Source organism: Trachypithecus francoisi, unplaced genomic scaffold, assembly GCF_009764315.1.
Source record: "Trachypithecus francoisi isolate TF-2019V2 unplaced genomic scaffold, Tfra_2.0 Lachesis_group16, whole genome shotgun sequence".
Lineage (NCBI taxonomy): Eukaryota > Metazoa > Chordata > Mammalia > Primates > Cercopithecidae > Trachypithecus > Trachypithecus francoisi.
The window spans coordinates 95,000,395-95,020,634 of record NW_022681461.1 but is presented as its reverse complement, the minus strand read 5'-3'; the positions used below and the strand labels follow the sequence as shown (position 1 = coordinate 95,020,634).

At 51.5% G+C, this 20,240-nt stretch overlaps 1 protein-coding gene across 11 annotated transcripts in view; it reads right to left on the bottom strand.

Moving 5' to 3' along the window:
* The window catches only part of PNPLA7 (patatin like phospholipase domain containing 7), an 80,384-nt gene that overhangs the window by 8,747 nt on the left and 51,397 nt on the right, over positions 1–20,240 (bottom strand). For all 11 annotated transcript variants that reach the window (XM_033238362.1, XM_033238364.1, XM_033238371.1 and 8 more), the window contains 5 exons: positions 19,324–19,473; positions 15,771–15,834; positions 15,126–15,294; positions 13,876–14,058; positions 12,566–12,684 (listed from right to left, as the gene is read on the bottom strand). In XM_033238362.1, coding sequence (XP_033094253.1) covers positions 12,566–12,684; positions 13,876–14,058; positions 15,126–15,294; positions 15,771–15,834; positions 19,324–19,473 — 685 coding nt within the window. The remainder of the gene's footprint in view (positions 1–12,565; positions 12,685–13,875; positions 14,059–15,125; positions 15,295–15,770; positions 15,835–19,323; positions 19,474–20,240) is intronic.

Below are 20,240 nucleotides of genomic sequence, written 5' to 3'. Positions count from 1 at the left end.
CGAATCACCTGAACCCAGGAGACAGAGGTTGCAGTGAGCTGAGACTGCACCACCACACTCCAGCCTGCGTGACAGAGTGAGACTCCGTCTCAAAAAAAAATAAAAATAAAAAATAGAAAATAAATAAAATAAATAAATAAAATAAAATAAATGAAATCCCTCTTTCTGGAGGTACTGAGGGATTGTGAGGCTGGGATGGGGAGGAGGGTATCCTGAGAGATGACTGGCATTGGCCTCTTCTACCCACAAACATGGCTGCCTCCAGCAGGGCATCTGAGAGGCGGTGGGAAAATTGGAGTTGAGGCGCCCTGGAAGGGAGGAGCCTGGGAAGCATCCTGAGGGGCAGCACTCCAGGAGTCAGGTGAGCTGAATGTAGACCAGGGAGCACCCCCAAGATGAGGCAGCCAGCATCCAGGGCCTCCAATCACTGCTGCTGCTTTCATACTGAATGTCCACTACTCAACCAAAGATTACCAGTCATATGAGAAGAAAAGCCTCATATAGGCTTTTCTTTTGGCCTCATAGCCAAAAGAAAAAACAGACAATAAAAGTGGGCCCAGAGTATACCCAGATAAGAGATACAGAACAGGCTTTACAATGACCATGCTTAAAGTGTGCAAGGAGCCGAAAGGTGGCATCAGCAGATGAATGGGTATAAAGCAGACAAGGGACGAGCAGCCAGCCCTAAGGAGGGCACTTAGATGCGAGCCACAGCAGAGAAAGGCCCTGGAGGCATTTGCTGTGGTTTGGCTCTGTGTCCCCACCCAAATCTCATGTTGAATTTTAATCCCCAGTGTTGGAGGAGGGAACTGGTGGGAGGTAACTGGATCACGGGGGCACATTTGAGGTGGGAAGTCAAGGCTGCACTGAGCTGACGTCATACCACTGCACTCCAGCCTGGACTGCAGCGAGACCCTGTCTAAAAAAAAGTTCTGGAAATGGACAGTGGTAACGGTGGCACAACATTGTAACAACATTGTATAATTAATTATATTAATATATTAATACGTAATTGGATACTCAAAAATGGTTAAATGGTAAATTTTGTTATATATATAAAATATATTATATATAAAATACATATATAAAATGTGTGTGTGTGTGTGTGTGTGTATTTTTTTTTTTTTGAGACGGAGTCTTGCTCTGTCACCCAGGCTGGAGTGCAGGGGTGCGATCTCGGCTCACTGCAAGCTCCGCCTCCTGGGTTCACACCATTCTCCTGCCTCAGCCTCCCAAGTAGCTGGGACTACAGGCGCCCGCCACCTCGCCCGGCTAGTTTTTTTGTGTGTGTGTATTTTTCAGTAGAGACGGGGTTTCACCATGTTAGCCAGGATGGTCTCGATCTCCTGACCTCATGATCCACCCGTCTCAGTCTCCCAAAGTGCTGGGATTACAGGCTTGAGCCACCGCGACCGGCAATTTTTTCATATTTTTAGTAGAGATGGGGTTTCACCATGTTAGCCAAGATGGTTTCGATCTCCTGACCTCGTGATCTGCCCACCTCAGCCTCCCAAAGTACTGGGATTATAGGCGTGAGCCACCGCGCCTGGCCATGCTATGATGTATTTTAACATAATAAAAAAGAACCATATGTAATACTGTCACGGAATATTAAATACTCAGGTAAGAGCCTTAAAAACAGATTCAAGGCGGGAGGCGGAGGCTGTGGTGAGCTGAGATCGTGCCATTGCAGTCCAGCCTGGGCAACGAGAGCAAAACTCTGTCTCAAAAAACAAAAACAAATTCAAGGAATTAAAAACAAGAGTGTCAATTCTGGCATAAAACCAAATGGAAATTCTAGAAGTGAAAAATATAATAACCAATGAAAAACTCAATGAGTGGGCTTAACAGCAGAACAGAACAGCTGAAGAGAGAAATGGTAAAATACAAGATGGGTCAGAAGAAAATATTCATGGAATCATGAAGCATCAAAAGGATAGAATATGTAAAATATTGTTTTACAAAATCTGTAAAAGAATTTGGGAAACATGGGATCTGGCACCAAACTCTAATGTATGTGTAATCAGAGCCACAGAAAGCAGATGGGGAGGGAGCCGTATCTGAAGGGACAGTGGGGCACGTTCTAGAGACAGACATCAGGCGTCGGAATCAGGAAGCGTTATAAATCCTAACATAAATCAAAAGAAAACCATTCCCATGTTGTCAAAAACCCAAGGCAAAGAAAAAAAGCTTTAAGCCAGCCTGAGACAGAGTCTTGCTCTGTCGCCCAGGCTGGAGTGCAGTGGCTGGATCTCAGCTCACTGCAAGCTCCGCCTCCTGTGTTCACGCTATTCTCCTGCCTCAGCCTCCCGAGTAGCTGGGACTACAGGCGCCCGCCACCTCGCCCGGCTAGTTTTTTTGTGTTTTTTAGTAGAGACGGGGTTTCACCGTGTTAGCCAGGATGGTCTCGATCTCCTGATCTCGTGATCCGCCCGTCTCGGCCTCCCAAAGTGCTGGGATTACAGGCTTGAGCCACCGCGCCCGGCCATATCTGTTTCTTTATAGGCAATGTCTGCTTGTCTAAATGTTAGGGGAAAAAGAACAATTTAAATAAAAGAGAGTAAAATTAAGCAAATAACAAAGATAAGAGCACAACTTAAAAAGCCAAAAACAAACATAGAGGAGATTGACAAAGATGAAAGTTGGTGTTGGAGGGACCAATTCGATGGATAGCCCTGGTGAGACCGATCCAGGAAATGAAAGAGAGAAAGCATCAATGATGAACAGGAAAGAAAATGGGAACATCAGTGCAGATGCTTTAGTTAAAAAGACTGAACAAGCTTCATGCCATAAATAGAAAAATTCAGATAAAATGGGCACATTTTTAGAAAAACCTAACTCACCAAAATAACATAAGAAATAGAGCATCTGAGTAGTACTGTAACTTAGTAAAGATTAAATCAATTTAATCTATTTTTTTTTTTTTTAGACAGGGTCTAACTCTCGCCCAGATTGGCGTGCAGTGGCATGATCACAGCTCACTGCAGCCTCAACCTCCTGGGTTCAAGTGATTCCCTTCCTGCCTCAGCCTCCCATGTAGCTGCGACCACAGGCACACACCATCACACCCAGCTAATCTTTTCATTTTTATGAAGATGGTGTCTCACTATGTTGCCCAGGCTGGTCTAGAACTCTTGGGCTCAAGAAATCCTCCCTCCTTGGCCTCCCAAAGTGCTGGGATTATAGGTGTGAGCCACCGCGCCCAGCCTCTTGGAAGGTTTTATGTAAATTTTTTTTTTTTTTTGAGGCGGAGTCTCGCTCTGTCGCCTGGGCTGGAGTGCAGTGGCTGGATCTCAGCTCACTGCAAGCTCCGCCTCCCGGGTTTACGCCATTCTCCTGCCTCAGCCTCCCAAGTAGCTGGGACTACAGGCGCCCACCACCTCGCCCGGCTAGTTTTTGTATTTTTAGTAGAGACGGGGTTTCACCGTGTTAGCCAGGATGGTCTCGATATCCTGACCTCGTGATCCGCCCGTCTCGGCCTCCCAAAGTGCTAGGATTACAGGCTTGAGCCACCGCGCCTGGCCTATGCAAATTTTGTTTTATTTATTCCTTATATGTTTCATAAAATTCACTGGTGAAGCCATCTGGACATGAAACTTTCTTTGTGGGGGTTTAAAAGTTACAGATTCCATTCTGGCTGAGTTCAGTGGCTCACACCTGTAATCCCAGCAGCGAGCTATGATGATGCCACTGCACTCCAGCCTGGGCAATAGAATGAAATCTTGTCTCAAAAAAATAAATAAAAATAAATAAGCAAAAATTAAAAAAATGTTAGCCGGGCGCGGTGGCTCAAGCCTGTAATCCCAGCACTTTGGGAGGCCGAGACGGGCGGATCACGAGGTCAGGAGATCGAGACCATCCTGGCTAACACGGTGAAACCCCGTCTCTACTAAAAATACAAAAACTAGCCGGGCGAGGTGGCGGGCGCCTGTAGTCCCAGCTACTCGGGAGGCTGAGGCAGGAGAATGGCGTGAACCCGGGAGGCGGAGCTTGCAGTGAGCTGAGATCCGGCCACTGCACTCCAGCCCGGGGGACACAGCGAGACTCCGCCTCAAAAAAAAAAAAAAAAAAAAAAAATGTTAAAAACCTTCCAGAGAATAGGAAAAGAAGATGAACTTCCCATTTCAGCTTATGAAGCCAGCAAACAACCTTCATACCAAACCCAGTAAAGACATTTCAAAAAAGGACAATTTCAGTCCAGCCTTACTCAGGTTTGAATAGAATCTCGCAATATACAAACAGGATAACTTCAACATCATGACGAACTAGGTCTGTCCCAGGAGCACAATGTTGATTTTCATTGGAAAATCAATGTAATTAACACATTAACAGATTAAAGAGTAAATACAATCATCTCAACAGAGTCACAAAAACAACTATTCATGATTTAAAAAAAAGAAAAAAAAACACTCAGGAAACTGAGAATAAAAGGGAACTTCCTCAGTCTGACCAAGGGCAGCCACAAAAAGCCGACAGCCAAGATCACACTCAGTGGTGGGTTGAACCCCTGCTTCCATGCCTGGGAATGAGGCTTGGGTGTCCATGCCCACCATGTCTATCCACACTGCACTGGTGGTTCTGACCAGCACAGTACAGCAAGAAAAAGAAACAGAAAGAAAGTACATATGCATATTGGACGGGAAGAGAAAATACTGTTTGAATCTCAGAAAATATAAGTATGTGTGTAGAAAGTCAAAAAGAATCTACAAGAAAGCTACAAGAATAAATGAATTGGCCAGACGCGGTGGCTCACGCCTGTAATCCCAGCACTTTGGGAGGCTGAGGCGGGCAGATCACAAGGTCAGGAGATCGAGACCATCCTGGCTAACATGGTGAAACCCCATCTCTACTAAAAATACAAAACATTAGCCGGGCGAGGTGGCGGGCGCCTGTAGACCCAGCTACTGAGGAGGCTGAGGCAGGAGAATGGTGTGAGCCCAGGAGGCGGAGCTTGCAGTGAGCTGAGATCCAACCACTGCACTCCAGCCTGGGCGACAGAGCGAGACTCTGTCTCAAAAAAAAAAAAAAAAGAATAAATGAATTTAGCAGGGTTGTAAGATACAAGATCAGTTTATAAATATCAATTGTATTTCTATATACTGGCAACAAAAAATTTGAAAGTGAAGTCTAAAAGATATTATTTATGGCCAGGCACAATGGCTCACACCTGTAATCCTAGCACTTTGGGAGGCCAAGGCAGGTGGATCATGATCAGGAGTTCAAGACCAGCCTGGCCAAGATGGTGAAATCCCGTCTCTACTAAAAATACAAAAATTAGCCAGGCGTGGTGGAGGGTGCCTGTAATCCCAGCTCCTCAGGAGGATGAGGCAGAGAATTGCTTGAACCCAGGAGGCGGAGATTGCAGTGAACTGAGATCACACCACTGCACTCCAGCCTGGGTGACAAAAGCAAGACTCTGTCTTGCCAGGCGCGGTGGCTCAAGCCTGTAATCCCAGCACTTTGGGAGGCCGAGACGGGCGGATCACGAGGTCAGGAGATCGAGACCACCTTGGACAACATGGTGAAACCCCATCTCTACTAAAAAATACAAAAAACTAACCTGGCGAGGTGGCGGGTGCCTGTAGTCCCAGCTACCCGGAAGGCTGAGGTAGGAGAATGGCATAAACCCGGGAGGCGGAGCTTGCAGTGAGCTGAGATCTGGCCACTGCACTCCAGCCTGGGCGACAGAGCCAGACTCCGTCTCAAACAAACAAACAAACAAACAAAAAGACTCTGTCTCAAAAAAAAAAAAAAAAAAAACATTTATAATAGTTTTTTAAAAGCCTGTAAAACCCTTAGAAATATAGTTAACAACAAAAGATGTGCAAGACGTCTACACTGAAGACCGCAAATCATGGCTGATCACCACTATGCAAGGCCTAAGGACATGGGGAGATCCATCTAGATCGCGGGCTGGAAGGCTCAATGCTGTCAACTAATGATGTACAGATTCAACGTATTCCCCCATCCAAATCTCACAAGGTTTTCTTTTTGGAGATGCTGACGAGCTGATTTTAAAATTCACATGAAAATGCAAAGGGCCTAGGACAGCCAAAACAATTAAAGAAAAATGGGAAATGGAAGGAACTACATGACTCCTCAATGCCAAGATTGACTATGAAGCTACAGTAACTAAGACAGTGTAGCACTGTCATTAAGGATAGAGAAACACACCAATGGAACCCAGCAAGATCCAGATGGGCTCACACCTGCAGGGCCACTGGATCTGACGGGGGGCCTCAGCAGTTCAGGAGGGAGGGAAGGTATATTCGTCCATTTTCATACTGCTCTGAAGAAATTCCTGAGACTCAGTTATTTCTAAAGAAAATGAGGTTTAGGCGGGTAGGGGGCTCAGTAGGATTATCCAGCATTTGAGCAACCGTACCCAACCTAAACCTCATTTTCTTTATAAATTACAAGCCTGTAATTCCAGCACTTTGGGAGGCCGAGGAGGGTGGATCACCTGAGGTCAGGAGTTTGAGACCAGCCTGGCCAACATGGTGAAACGCTGTCTCTACTAAAAGTACAAAAATTAGCTGGGTGTTCTGGTAGGTGCCTGTAATCCTAGCTACTCGGGAGGCTAAGGCAGGAGAATCACTTGAATCTGGGAGGCAGAGGTTACAGTGAGCTGAGATTACACCACCACACTCCAGCCTGGGTGACAGAATGAGACTCAGTCTCAAATATATATATATATATATATATTTAGGCTGAGCACAGTGGCTCATGCCTGTAATCCCAGCACTTCGGGAGGCTGAGGTGGGTGGATCACAAGGTCAGGAGTTTGAGACCAGCCTGACCAACATGGTGAAACCCCATCTCTACTAAAAATACAAAAATTAGCTGGGTGTGGTGCCACGTGCCTGTAATCCAAGCTACTCAGGAGGCTGAGGCAGGAGAATTGCTTGAACCCAGAAGGTGGAGCTTGCAGTGAGCCGAGATCGTGCCACTGCACTCCAGCCTGGGCGACAGAACAAGACTCCATCTCAAAACAAACAAACAAACAAACAAACAAACAAAAAAAACGGCTGAAAGGACTCACAGTTCCATGTGGTTGGGGAGGCCTCACAATCATGGTGGAAGGCAAAGCAGGAGCAAAGGCACATCTTACGTGGTGGCAGGCAAGGGCACGTGTGCAGGGGAGCTGCCCTTTGTAAAACCATCAGATCCCATGAGACCATCATGAGAAGAATATGGGAAAGATCCGCCCCCGTGATTCAACTACCTCCCACCAGGTCCCTCCCACAACACGTGGGGATTATGGGAGTTATAATTCAAGGTGAGATTTGGGTGGGGACATGGCCGAACTGTATCATCCAGAGCAATCAGACACCACATGGGAAAACTGAACTCTCACCTCACGCCAGTCATGAAAATCAGTTTGCGGTGGCTCACAGACTTAAACGTAGAGGCCAGAAAAGCTTCCAGAAGACGGAGACTACCTCCGTGACCCTGGGACAGACGGAACCTCTCAGGACACCGGAATTAATAACCATAAAAAAACTGGAAAATCACACTTCATCAAAATTTTAAATGGTTCATCCAAAGAGGCCATTAAGAAAATGAGAAGAAAAGCCTAGACTGAGGACAATATCAGCAATAAATGTATCCACAAAAGACTTGTGTTCAGAATAAAGAACTCCTTCGATACAATAGTAAAAGACAAAAACCTATTAAAAAATGGATAAAGAACTTAAAAGGATACTCCACAAAAGAAGATACACAAATGGCCAGCAAGCTCATGAACAGGTGTTCTACTCTTCAGTCGCTGGAGGGATGCAAATGAGAATCACAGTGAGACACCACTGCAGACCATTAGAATGGGCAAAATTTAAAATACTGCCATTACCAAGGGTCGGTGGGGATGTGGGCCACTCAAACTCTCAGACATTGCTGGTGGGAGTGTAAAGTGATACAACTGTGCCATGACCGGGCACTTACACTGCTGGGCATTCGCCCAAGAGGAAAGGAAACGTGTCCACAAAAGGATTTGAAGAAGAGTTGGGCCGGGTATGGTGGCTCACATCTGTAATCCCAGCATTTTGGGAAGTTGAGGAGGGGGGGGATCACTTGAGGTTGGGAGTTCGAGACCAGCCTGGCCAACATAGTGAAACCGCATCTCTACTAAAAATACAAAAATTAGCTGGGCGTGGTGGCGGGTGCCTGTAACCCCAGCTACGGGGGAGGCTGAGGCAGGAGAATTACCTGAAGCCAGGAGGTGGAGGTTGCAGTGAGCCAAGATCATGCCACTGCACTCCAGCCTGGGCTACAAAGCGAGACCCTGTCTCAAAACAGACAAACAAAAGAGTTGGTGATAACAGCTTTGTTTGTAATAACCAAGACCAGAAAACCAACCATCCATCAACAGGAAGGGGGAGAAGCAAAGTGTGGTGCGTGTACCCGGCAGTGCCACTGCTGAGAGTCAGGAGCACAGACAAATCTCAGGCATGCTATGTCGTGTGACCAATGCCAGACACCAACAGGCGCGCAGTGGAAAACCTGAGCCAGCGAGGCGGGCAAAGTAAAGCCCGTGATGCACGTTCTCAGGAGCATGACGCCGCCTGGGAGGAACACGGAGGGCTGCGGGGAACCCGGAGGAACACGGAGGGCTGCGGGGAACCCGGAGGAACACGGAGGGCTGCGGGGAACCCGGAGGGCCGCGGGGAACCTGGAGGAACACAGACAGCAGTGGGGAACGCACTTGGACCTCAGCGATATTGTTGCAGAAAAGATCAACTGCAAGACACATTTGAGAAAAATCTTCCAGAAAGTGGAACAAAAGGACAGAGATGAAGAATAGGGGAGAGAAAAGACTAAAAATTAGAAGATCCATCTAAGATGCCCCAAATCTGATCATCAGAAGCTCCAGGAAGGCCGGGCGCAGTGGCTCATGCCTGTAATCCCAGCACTTTGGGAGGCTGAGGCAGGAGGACCCTTTGAGCCCAGGAGTTTGAGATTTGCCTGGCAACATGGTGAAACCCTATCTCTCAAAAAAAAAAAAAGAAAGAAAGAAAGAAAGAAAGAGAAAGAGAAAGAAAGAGAAAGAAAGAAAGAAGGAAAGAAGGAAAGAAAAGAAAAACAACTTAACCAAGTGTGGTGGCCTGCACCTATAGTCACAGCAACTCAGGAGGCTCAGGCGGGAGGATTGCCTGAGCCCAGGAACTTCTGGCTGCAGTGAGCTCTGGCTGTACGGCTGCACTCCAGCCTGGGTGACAGAGAGATCCTGTCTCAAAAAAAAAAAAAAGCCTGGGCGCGGTGGCTCACGCCTGTAATCCCAGCACTTTGGGAGGCCAAGTTGGGCAGATCACGAGGTCAGGAGATCAAGACCATCCTGGCTAACAAGGGGTAACCCCGTCTCTGCTAAAATTATAAAAAAACAAAAAAATTAGCCGGGCGTGGTGGCGGGCACCTGTAGTCCCAGCTACTTGGGAGGCTGAAGCAGGAGAATGGGGTGAACCCGGAAGGCGGAGCTTGCAGTGAGCCAAGATGGCGCCACTGCACTCCAGCCCAGGTGACAGAGCGAGACTCTGTCTCAAAAAAAAAAAAAAAAAAAGCTCCAGGAAGAGAGAACACAGAAAAGAGGGAGGTAAACATTTTCATTTAGAAAAATTATAAATTTCCCAGAGTTGAAGCCTGTGAGTTTCCAAATTTGAAAGGGTCCACTGGGAATCCACTGTCAGTGGATGCAAAAAGAGCCACATGAAGGCCCGTTATCATGCACTTTCAGAATGCCAAGAATGCAGAGTCTCAGGCCAGGCACAGTGGCTCCCACCTGTAACCCCAGCACTCTGGGAGGCTGAGTGGGGAGGACTGCTTGAAGCTGAGAGTTGAGGCTACAGTGAGCTTATGATTGCCACTGCACTCCAGCCTGGGCAACACAGTGAGACTCTTGTTTTGTTTTTAAAAAAGAGAAAATCTCCTACAAGGTTCCAGAAGAAAAAACAAGCCTTGTGAATAAAAATAGCACTAAATTTCTCAACAACAATACAAAAAACTAAAAAGACAATGGAACCATGCCTTAAAATTCTCAGGGAAAATTATTTCCATCTAGAATTCTATACCCAGCCAAACTATCATACAAGTGTGGGAACAGAATGAGGACATTTGCTGATATGCATGCTCTTAAAACGTTTACTTCCCCATGCATCTTTTCCTAGGGAAATTTCTAGAGCATGTATCCACCAAAATGAGAAATAAACCAATGAAGAAGAAGACATGAAATTACAGGAAATGGAACTGAACATAGGAGAGAAACGAAGGTAGTTTCCAGGATGGCGGTTAAAGAAAATTCCAGGGCAACTTCTCAGCAGCACGTTAGAAAGCAACCAGTGGAGATAGGAGGAGGCTAGAGGGCTTTAGGGAGGACAACTCCGGAAAACTGAACAGAGACGAGTGGTGTGTCTGAACATACCGAGAGGAGGTTAATGCCTGCCTCAGTGTCCTTGGGTAAACTAAGGATGCCCAGAACACTGAACAAATGTGATAATTATTAAGTCCAAGGAAGGAACTTCAATCATAGGATAGGACGGGATGTGACTTAGCTCTGAGGGACACCCACACTGTCCTAACGACATAGACAGTGAGTGTGGGCTAACTAGTGATGGAACCACACTGGGATTTTGAGTGGAAAGGAGGGAGACAGACGCATGGATGAGTGACTGATCGATAGTTAGAGATGGACAGACTCTGACTGCAAGTGTGGAAGGCGCATAAGAAGTCAACAATCTAAAACCAAAACCAAAACAAAACAAAAACTTAGTAGAATAGGAATACAATTTAGAGATACAGACAAGCAGACAGCCCAGAACACGGGAAGTGGTTATTTCTGGGATAACTCTGGACGTGGTGCTGGAGGGAGGGCAAGGGCCTGCAGTTATGTGCCTTACAGAAACGTATGGCTTCTAAGTATTATCTTGATCAAAGCTACGTTCTCATTAAAAATGCGCTGATCTGGCCTGCAAGTCCAGCCCGGGTGTGGGCTCAACTGCTCCAAGTCCCTGCACTGTCCCAGACCCACAGAAGGAGACCTGGGTCCTGTCCCCAGCCTGGCAACCTCAGGCAAGCCACTGAACTGCTCTAGGCCAACTGCTGCAGTGTTTAAGAGAAAGTATGGCACAAGAGGAGGTGGAAAGTCCCTTAGACAGCAGGATGCAGTGGGCACTTCACCACCTGGATCAGCCCCAGGGGCTGACAGGGCCCTGCCCTGGGGCCAGCAGAAGCATCCTCGAGGCCCTGGGGCTACCTACAAGCTCCTCCCTGGGTAGCAGTGCTGGCACTCCGTGGGAGATGGGAGAGGCTGCCGGAGAGGCCCCACCCCAGCAGGGCAGCCCTGGCCTGGACCCCTGCCTGGGCACCCCTCGGCGACCTCCCTTCATTTGGGGGCAGTGGTAGGAGGCTCTGCCCTGCCCCTTATGCACACCTGGCTCAGCAGAGGGGCACATGCCTGTCCCACCCTCCTTGGGGCTCCCGGGCTCCATCTCGGTTCCAAGTGTATCTATTCAAGGTCAGGAGAAGGTGGTGTCTGATGACAAGGCAGGGGAGGAGTGACCTGGGATTGAAGTCCCTGAAGGACTCAGTTTGGGCAGAGAGCAGATCATTTTTTTTTTTTTTTTGAGACGGAGTCTTGCTCTGTCGCCCGGGCTGGAGTGCAGTGGCTGGATCTCAGCTCACTGCAAGCTCCGCCTCCTGGGTTTATGTCATTCTCCTGCCTCAGCCTCCCGAGTAGCTGGGACTACAGGCATCCACCACCTCGCCTGGCTAGTTTTTTGTATTTTTTAGTAGAGATGGGGTTTCACCGTGTTAGCCAGGATGGTCTCAATCTCCCGACCTCGTGATCCGCCCGCCTCGGCCTCTAAAGTGCTGGGATTACAGGCTTGAGCCGCTGTGCCCGGCCGAGCAGATCATTCTTTATCAAGTATTAGAGTGAAGGAAACTCACCAGACCCCAGGAAAGACCGGCTGAGGAAAGAGCAGAGGTTTCAGAGCAGATGCAAAGGGCCAACAAGCAACCACTTCTTTTTTTGTTTGGTTTTTTCAGACATAGTCTCGCTCTGTCCCCAGGCTGGAGTGCAATGGCGCAGTCTTGGCTCACTGCAACCTCCGCCTCCCACGTTCAAGCAATTCTCCTGCCTCAGCCTCCCGAGTAGCTGGGACTACAGGTGCACACCACCGCGCCTAGCTGATTTTTCTATTTTTAGTAGAGACTGGGTTTCGCCATGTTGGCCAGGATGGTCTCAATCTCTTGACCTCGTGGTCTGCCCGCCTCAGCCTCCCAAAGTGCTGGGATTACAGGTGGGAGCCACCGCGCCTGGTCCAAGGAGCCACTTGTAAGCAAAGGCAGTCAAAACGAGATACGTCTTCTACTTAACTGGCCATAATAAAACCAGGGCCACTCTGGGTGTCAGTGGGCACACCATGTGCGCTAGGTCTGGACAGGCAGCCTGAGGGTCTCCCTGTCTTCAGGTGACACCCCCTACCCCAGCACCCAGCACCTCCCAGCACCCGAGGGGGCGACTGTCACCACACACACAACCGTGAGGAGTGCATGGGAAGTGGGGGGCACTCACCTTGCTCCCCCTCCCCCAAGCACCAGGGCAATGGCGTTGCCTGTCAGCACCCTCGCCAAGCGGGAGAAGTCTGAGTGTCGGTCGGGGGGCCGCTGGAAGACGCGCTTGTACATCTCCACCTAGGGGAGGAGCCGTCAGGCAGGGCTGGTGCGGGGCCCCACCCTCGGCCGAGACCTCGCATCCTGGCTTGACTTGAGGGAGTTTCCTCCACTTCTAACCCAAACTGACCCCAAATCCTCTCCAGCATGCAGTAGGCCCTGCCTGATAAGACTGATCAGCGCCTCAGTGCCTGGGCCGGGCCCCAGAGACAGAACAGCTACTGCGGGGAGGACACTGGCAGAGGGTACGTGAGCAAGAGAGTGGGCCTGGGTGGTGGGCCAGAGGGCCTCCTCAGAGCTGTCCCCACTGGGGTCCCCCAATCCTGCAGCAGATGGTGCTTTCAGGGTGCGGGTTCCTGGACAGAGCTGTGGGCTGGGGGCTGTGAAGCATGAGCAGCCCCCAGACACCTCTCACCTTCAAGCCCCAGGGCTGCCTGAGGACACTGGAATTAAAAGTCTCAGGGGCCGGGTGTGGTGGCTCAAGCCTGTAATCCCAGCACTTTGGAAGGCCGAGATGGGCGGATCACCAGGTCAGGAGATCGAGACCATCCTGGCTAAACCGGTGAAACCCCGTCTCTACTAAAAAATACAAAAAACTAGCCGGGCGATGTGGTGGGCGCCTGTAGTCCCAGCTACTGGGGAGGCTGAGGCAGGAGAATGGCGTAAACCCGGGAGGCGGAGCTTGCAGTGAGCTGAGATCCGGCCACTGCACTCCAGCCTGGGCGACAGAGCGAGACTCCATCTCAAAAAATAAAAAATAAAAACAACAACAACAAAAAAGTCTCAGGATCTTCTGCCCAAAGGAGGGAGCAGTGCTGGCCTGAGGACACCCTTGTCGGCTGGATGTGGGGCCTCAGCCTCAGCCCTGAGCAGCCCTGACGTGAGGCCCAGCCCCCAGGGTTTACTGCCCCTTCCCTGACATCAGGCCAGTCTCCCAGGGTTCGCTGAGCCCCCAGCCCCATGGCCGCCCTGTGCCTGCCCCCACCCTGCTGGCTGCCTCCTAGCTGCAGGGCGTGTCACCTTGCCGTGGCCACAAGAGGCCCAAAGGGCAAGATGAAGGAGACTTGAGGCAGGGTCATGTTCACAAGCACAGGAAGGGCCCAGGGAGCGCAGGTGTCAGGAAATCAGGTGGGGAACGTGAAGAAGGCTTCGGACATTCAAGGAAATGAACCACGGAGACACAGGCAGGCCGCCTGGCTCTCCCTGCCTCACCAGCTTGGGCAGGCTCCTCCTGGAGAAGACGCGGCGCGGGCAGCAGAGGTGCAGGTGGCTGGAGCACCAGCTCCGCATGTTCAGCCACTCCACGGTGCGGGCGGGCGATGGGCCCTCCTCCCGGTGCAGCAGGATCAGCTGCTTCTGAGCACGCACAGCTGTGCTCTCCAGCATCCGCTCCAGCTGAAAGGCAGAGCCCACGTGTCTGCCAGCCAGGCGAGCCTGGGACTCGGGGCAGGACGGAGCTGAGGGCAACACAGAGGGTCTGAGGGCAGGACCCCGGGAGCAGCTCCTGGGTTCTGCAAAGCAACTTGGCTGTGGCCTGGTCTTGGCGCTGCCGAAGCTCTGACGGCAGGGGTCCGTCCGTCCACGGTGCCAGGCAAGGTCAGCACGGCAGGAGGGGGCACCTCCTCTTTCTGTTTCTCTAACACTGCCTCATAAACACATACAGCAACCTTTTCAAATGAGGTATTTTGCAAACAAACCCTCACAAGGGAGCATCACTAGCTGCAGAACAGGAACATACATCAGAGAGGAGGAATTTTTAGCTGCCCCAGGATTAGCCCAGGCAGGCTTGTGATGAGAACAGAGCAGGGAGCAGAGGAGGGAGACGGAAATGCGAACTGAAGGCAGGAAGCTGGAGAACGCAAACAGGACTGGGCAGTCGTGAGCCCGAGGCCTCGCCTGCAGCAATGGCCAGGTGGAAGGTCCACAGGCAATCGGGTCAGCGATCTGCTGCCATCTGGGAACCTGCAGACACAGCCTGGGGCCGGCATCCCGAAGGTGCCTGCACAAGGCTGTTCCCGTTGGCTGAGGATGCAGAGGCAGAGAGTGAGGCATTCACAAGAGGAAAACTAAGCAGCCAGAAAAAGCAGTGAGGGGAACAGGAACGACGCCGAAACCTAAATGCTGTGGAGAAGAGCAAACTTCAGACGACATAAAATAGGGCACCGTTTATGTAAAAGGTTAGACCTGGAAAGGGCTTCCTGTACCGGCTGTAAAAGTGCGAAAGGCGGCCAGAGGCTTTGACTTCACAAGAGGCCACGTGGGGCCCCTGCCCTGCCTGTGCTGGGACCGCTGGAGGTCAATACAGCACCATGTTTTTAAAACGCGGTAGCAGATATCTGAGCGTTGGCTCTCATTATCTGTCCTTTTCTGAGTTTGTGCAGTATTTCACTCAAAGGAAAAGAGAAACAGGAGGTTCTGAAGAGAGGGCTCTCCCCAGCTCCACGGGCCCTCCCTGTGCTCACCTCGCCCACCGTGGGCTCCTGGTCACCCAGGCCCACGATGAGGATGCAGTCGGCCTGGCGCACGCAGCGCTGGGTCCAGGGTGTGAGCGTGCCGTCTGCCTGGTAGAGCACGATCCTGTGCGTGTCCTCCTGCTGCCCCAGCCAGCTGGACAGCCGGTACTCATGGACACTGCAGGCCGCAGAGGGAGTACCTCACTACACTGCAGGGGCCTGGCACTCTCAGTGCGTGTCCCCAGTGGAAAGAGGCAGCAGAGGCCAGCACCAGCCGCTGCCCCTTCCCCTCCCGGCCCAGCACTTCCTGCTATCTCTAGTTCGCAGTGAGTCATTCAGAGCCTAGGTGGTCAAGCACAAGCTGCAGTTAAGCCCAGAGGCTGAGGCTCGCTGCGGGGCAGGCGGGGGAAGGTGAGACCCGGGGCTGCCCAGGCGGGAAGCGTGGGCCAGGGTCTCCTGGGAGGCCCGACAGTGCCCAGCAGGTCACCGCTGCCCAGTGTGTGTTTGGTGAGGGGCAGCATGTCATCAGCCCTCACACCCCGGTGTGCCGGACGAGGAGCTGCAGTACAGATGCCGGACGTGACAGAGTGGGGACACCTCTCAGGGCTGCACTGGGCCGGCTGGGAGGAGGGAGTAAGAGCTGACGGCACGCACCTGTCCAGGGCAGCAGAGCCGAGGCGCCGTTTTATGTTGTCACTGGTCAGCAGCAGGGTCGGGCCTGAAAACACCACCACCAGTAACGGAGCCTGCCCAGGCCGCCCACCTCCAAGGCTGAGCAAGGCACCAACGCCAAGCAAGGCAGTGCGAGTCTATTCCCCACCCCCAAGGCCCGCTCCCCTTCAGCACAACTGCCAAGCCTTCTTCACCTGCCAGTGCGGAAGGGCCTGTGGCCTGATGCTACCTCCCCTCTGCCCTGAAGGAGGCCTCAGGCAGCCTCTCTGAGCCTCGGTCTCCTCCAGCACGAGGAGCACTGGAATCTCTGTGTCCTGCCATGTGTGCAGGGCAGGGAAGGTTGTGCGATGGGAGATAACATAATTTCCCAAACCCAGATCATCGAGGCGCCAGACACCAAGAGGCTAGGGTCCCCAGTGTCGAGATGCCTGTTCGTATGCATCTTCCTCATGGGCACAGCTGTCAGGGCCCTTCTCAACCAGGGGCGCCAGCATCAGCCCTGGCATCACAGCCACCAGAGGCTTGGAGGAGAAGCTAAGATGAGGGGCTCAGCCTGAGAGGGTGCTGCTTGGCAGTGCCAGGTGGGAAAGGACCCAGAGCCTCATGTGAGGGAAGCAGAGAGGTCTAATTCTAATTATAAGCTAGAGATCGGCCAAGCGCCGTGGCTCACGCCTGTAATCCCAGCACTTTGGGAGGCGACGCGGGCAGACCACGAGGTCAGGAGATCGAGACCATCTTGGCTAACACGGTGAAACCCTGTCTCTACTAAAAATATAAAAAAATCAGCTGGGCATGGTGGCAGGTGCCTGTAGTCCCAGCTACTTGGGAGGCTGAGGCAGGAGAATGGCGTGAACCCGGGAGATAGAGTCGAGATTGCGCCACTGCACTCCAGCCTGGGTAACAGAGCGAGACTCCGTCTCAAAAACCAAAAAAAAAAACAGCTAGAGATCAGATCAATGTGTCCTGTGCCTTGCCTTAACTGGCAACATTTGTTTCCTGGAGGCACACAAAATAAGGGCCCCTCTGACAACTGAACTGGAATACTCCTTGGACCCAAGGCCCAGCTCTGAGCTCAAAATCCAGCCCAGTGCCGGTGGGACACGCAGTAGCCGGAACCTGCTCGCTGCTGTGGGACGTAGCCCGGTGCAGCCTCACTGGAAGTCGGCTCGGTGGTTTCTTCTACAACTAAACATACTCTGACCACAGGATCCGGCAATCGCGCTTCTTGGTGTTGACCCAAAGGAACTGAAAACGTCTGTCCACGCAGAAGCACGCACACAGGTGTTTACAGCAGTTTCACTCCTAACTGCCAAACCCTGAAAGCTGCCAAGATGCCCTCTAGTAGATGAACAGATAAACTGGTGCGTCCAGGCAGCGGACGATGACTCAGCACCAAAAAGAACTGAGCTCCAGGCCAGAAAAAGGCCAGGAGGAACCTGGGTGCACGTGACTGAGTGGGAGAAGGCCGTCTGCAGAGGCTACACTGTGTGGTTCCATTTCTATCACTTTCCCAGAATGACAAAATTATAGAGATCGAGAACAGGTCCCTCGCTGCCAGCAAACTGGGGTGCTGGGTGACAACGTGGCAGCCACCTGCAGGGTCTCCTCTGTGACAGAGCGGCCCCATGGCCCTGTGTGGGGCAGGTCACAGAAATGGCACCCACGCCACACTGTACCGCACACACCCAGGAGGTCATGGACGGGCTGCTGGGGCCCGAGGGGTCTACAGACGATGTAAACGCCAACGTCCTAGCCTCGATGTTACCCCCTAAGGCGCTGCCCGTGAGGGAGCCCCAGCGAAGGGAACATGGGGTCTCTTTACTATTCTACAATTTCTCCAATCCTATAATTATTTCAAAATAAAATGGTTTTTTTGTTTGTTTTGACACGGAGTCTCGCTCTGTTGCCCAGGCTGGAGTGCAATGGCACCATCTCAGCTCACTGCAACCTCCACTTCCCAAGGTCAAGCGATTCTCCTGCCTCAGCCTCCCTCGTAGCTGGGACTACAGGTGCCCACCACCAAGCCCGGCTAATTTTTGTGTTTTTAGTGAGACGGGGTTTCAACATGTTGGCTAGGTCGGTCTCGAACTCTTGACCTCAAGTGATCCTCCCACCTCAGTCTCCCCAAGTTCTGGGATTACAGGCGTGAGCCACTGCGCCCGGCGAAAAAGTGTTTTTTAAAGGTAACTGGTTTCTATGAAGCAGTACAGCTCCACTGCACAGCTAGAAGACGTTTTTGGATGCACCCGGAATACTCTGACTGATGTCACTGGAAATGAGTATGATTTTCTGCATATACTGGGAATATGTGTCATGTAATGACGGTCAAGGTCATCAGACAAGGCAATCCATGCTTTATGTGTTTTAAAATTTTGTTTTGAGAGTAACTTTTATTTATTTACTTTTGAGATAGAGTCTTGCTCTGTCACCCAGGCTAGAGTGCAGTGGTGAGATCTCGGCTCACTGCAGCCTCTACCTCCTGGGTTCAAGCGATTCTCCTGCCTCAGCCTCCCACGTAGCCAGGATTACAGGTGCCCGCTACCATGCCCGGCTAATTTTTGTATTTCCAGTAGAGATGGGGTTTCACCATGTTGGTCAGGCTGGTCTTGAACTCCTGACCTCAGGTGATCCGCCCGCCTCCATCTCCCAAAGTGCTGGGATTACAGGCGTGAGCCACTGCACCTGGCTGAGAATAACTTTTAAATATTAGGCGTTTATAGTAGTATCTTTCTACATTATACATTTTTTGCATTTATTGTTTTCTATTACCAAATGTCTGTATCAGGAGAGAGCATTTTCACATGGTTCTGAAATACTCTTGTCACAATGTATTGTTTCATAATAATTATACAACATTCATTGCATTATTATTATTATTATTATTATTATTATTAGAGATGGAGTCTTACTCTGTCGCCCAGGCTGCAGTGCAATAATGTGATCTCAGCTCACTGCAACCTCCACCTCCCGGGTTCAAGTGATTCTCCTGCCTCAGCCTCCCCAGTAGCTGGGAATACAGACGTGCACCACCACGCCCAGCTAATTTTTATATTTCTAGTAGAGATGAGGTTTTACCATGTTGGCCAGGCTGGTCTTGAACTCCTGACCCTGACCTCTGCCTCCCAAAGTGCTGGAATTACAGGCATGAGCCACTGTGCCCGGCCACATTCATTATTATTGCATTATTTTGCCAAGACAACACTGAAATTTTTAGTATAACCCTAAACCCACAGAAAACTGACTTCCTATTATCATGGTCTCTATAATCACATGGAAACTTGTAAATAAAATGTTGCAAAGATTACAGAATACCTGAATATGGCAGAATTCTGAGTTCTCAGGAAATTCAACTCCTTGTCCCTGAATCCCCAGATTTAACAGCTGCCAGGAATTTGGAAACGCTACCGAACACTGACCCCACCTGAGCCCTGGCCACCCACCGCCGCGTCCCCTCGAAGACAGAGGGCAGCCGGCACGCCCCCTTCAGCAGGCCCGGAACCCAAGGACGGCTGGAGGCCGGGAGGCTCAGGCTTACCGATGGCGCTGAGGGCATGCTCCAGCTCCAGGGCGAAGGCGGTGAGGGGCACTTCCTCTGACACGGGCATCACTGCCACCGTGGACAGGTTGACAGCCGGGTTCCCCGAGTCCCACTTGCTGCCCGCCATGGGGAGCCCAAGCTGGTGGCCTGTGGAGCAAACGACCCACGTCAGCTGGGACAGCCCAGACGCTCGCAGATGCCTCCAGACGCCCTGTGGCCCCCCAGGCTGCCCAAGAGCAATGCAGCAGCACCAGAGACTGCCTGGGCCTTGTGCCTCCCCAGCCCTTAGGGGCTGCCTGGACTTCATGCCTCCCCCAGCCCTCAGAGGCTCCCTGGGGCCTCACACCGTCCTCAGCCATGTGGCTGCCCAGGCCTCATGCCTCCTCCAGGCCGGAGGCTGTCTTGGTCTCAGGCCTTCCCCAGCTCTTCCTGATGAGCTGCCAGTCCACACCTGCAAGCGCCCCCAGGCCCCACACAGCAGGCCTGACGAGCACTGGTCCAGGCCCAGGCCCAGGCAGTGGATTCGTCCTGACCCACTGAAGACAGTGATTCAGGGAGCGACTGAAAGGAACATGAGGCTCGGAGTAAACTAGACAAACTCTCCAGGTGAGGCCTCATCGGAGTAAACTAGACAAACTCTCCAGTGAGGCCTCATCCTCTGAACCAACCCCTCGCAGGGCTTTCCACCACTCACTCCAGGAACAGTAAACAATTCACGGGCTAGAGATCAACAGGCGTGTTTCTCTTGTCTGTTATCTGCAAGGGACTCCAGAAACCAAAGGAGCACAGCGCAGCCCCGGGAAGCCTGGGCTGGGCCCTGGAGCCCCTGGAGACGTCAGTGAGGAGGCCAAGGCAGACGGGGCTTTCCTCTCCCTGAGACTGGAGCCTCCAGGGCCCACCATGGGGGCACACCC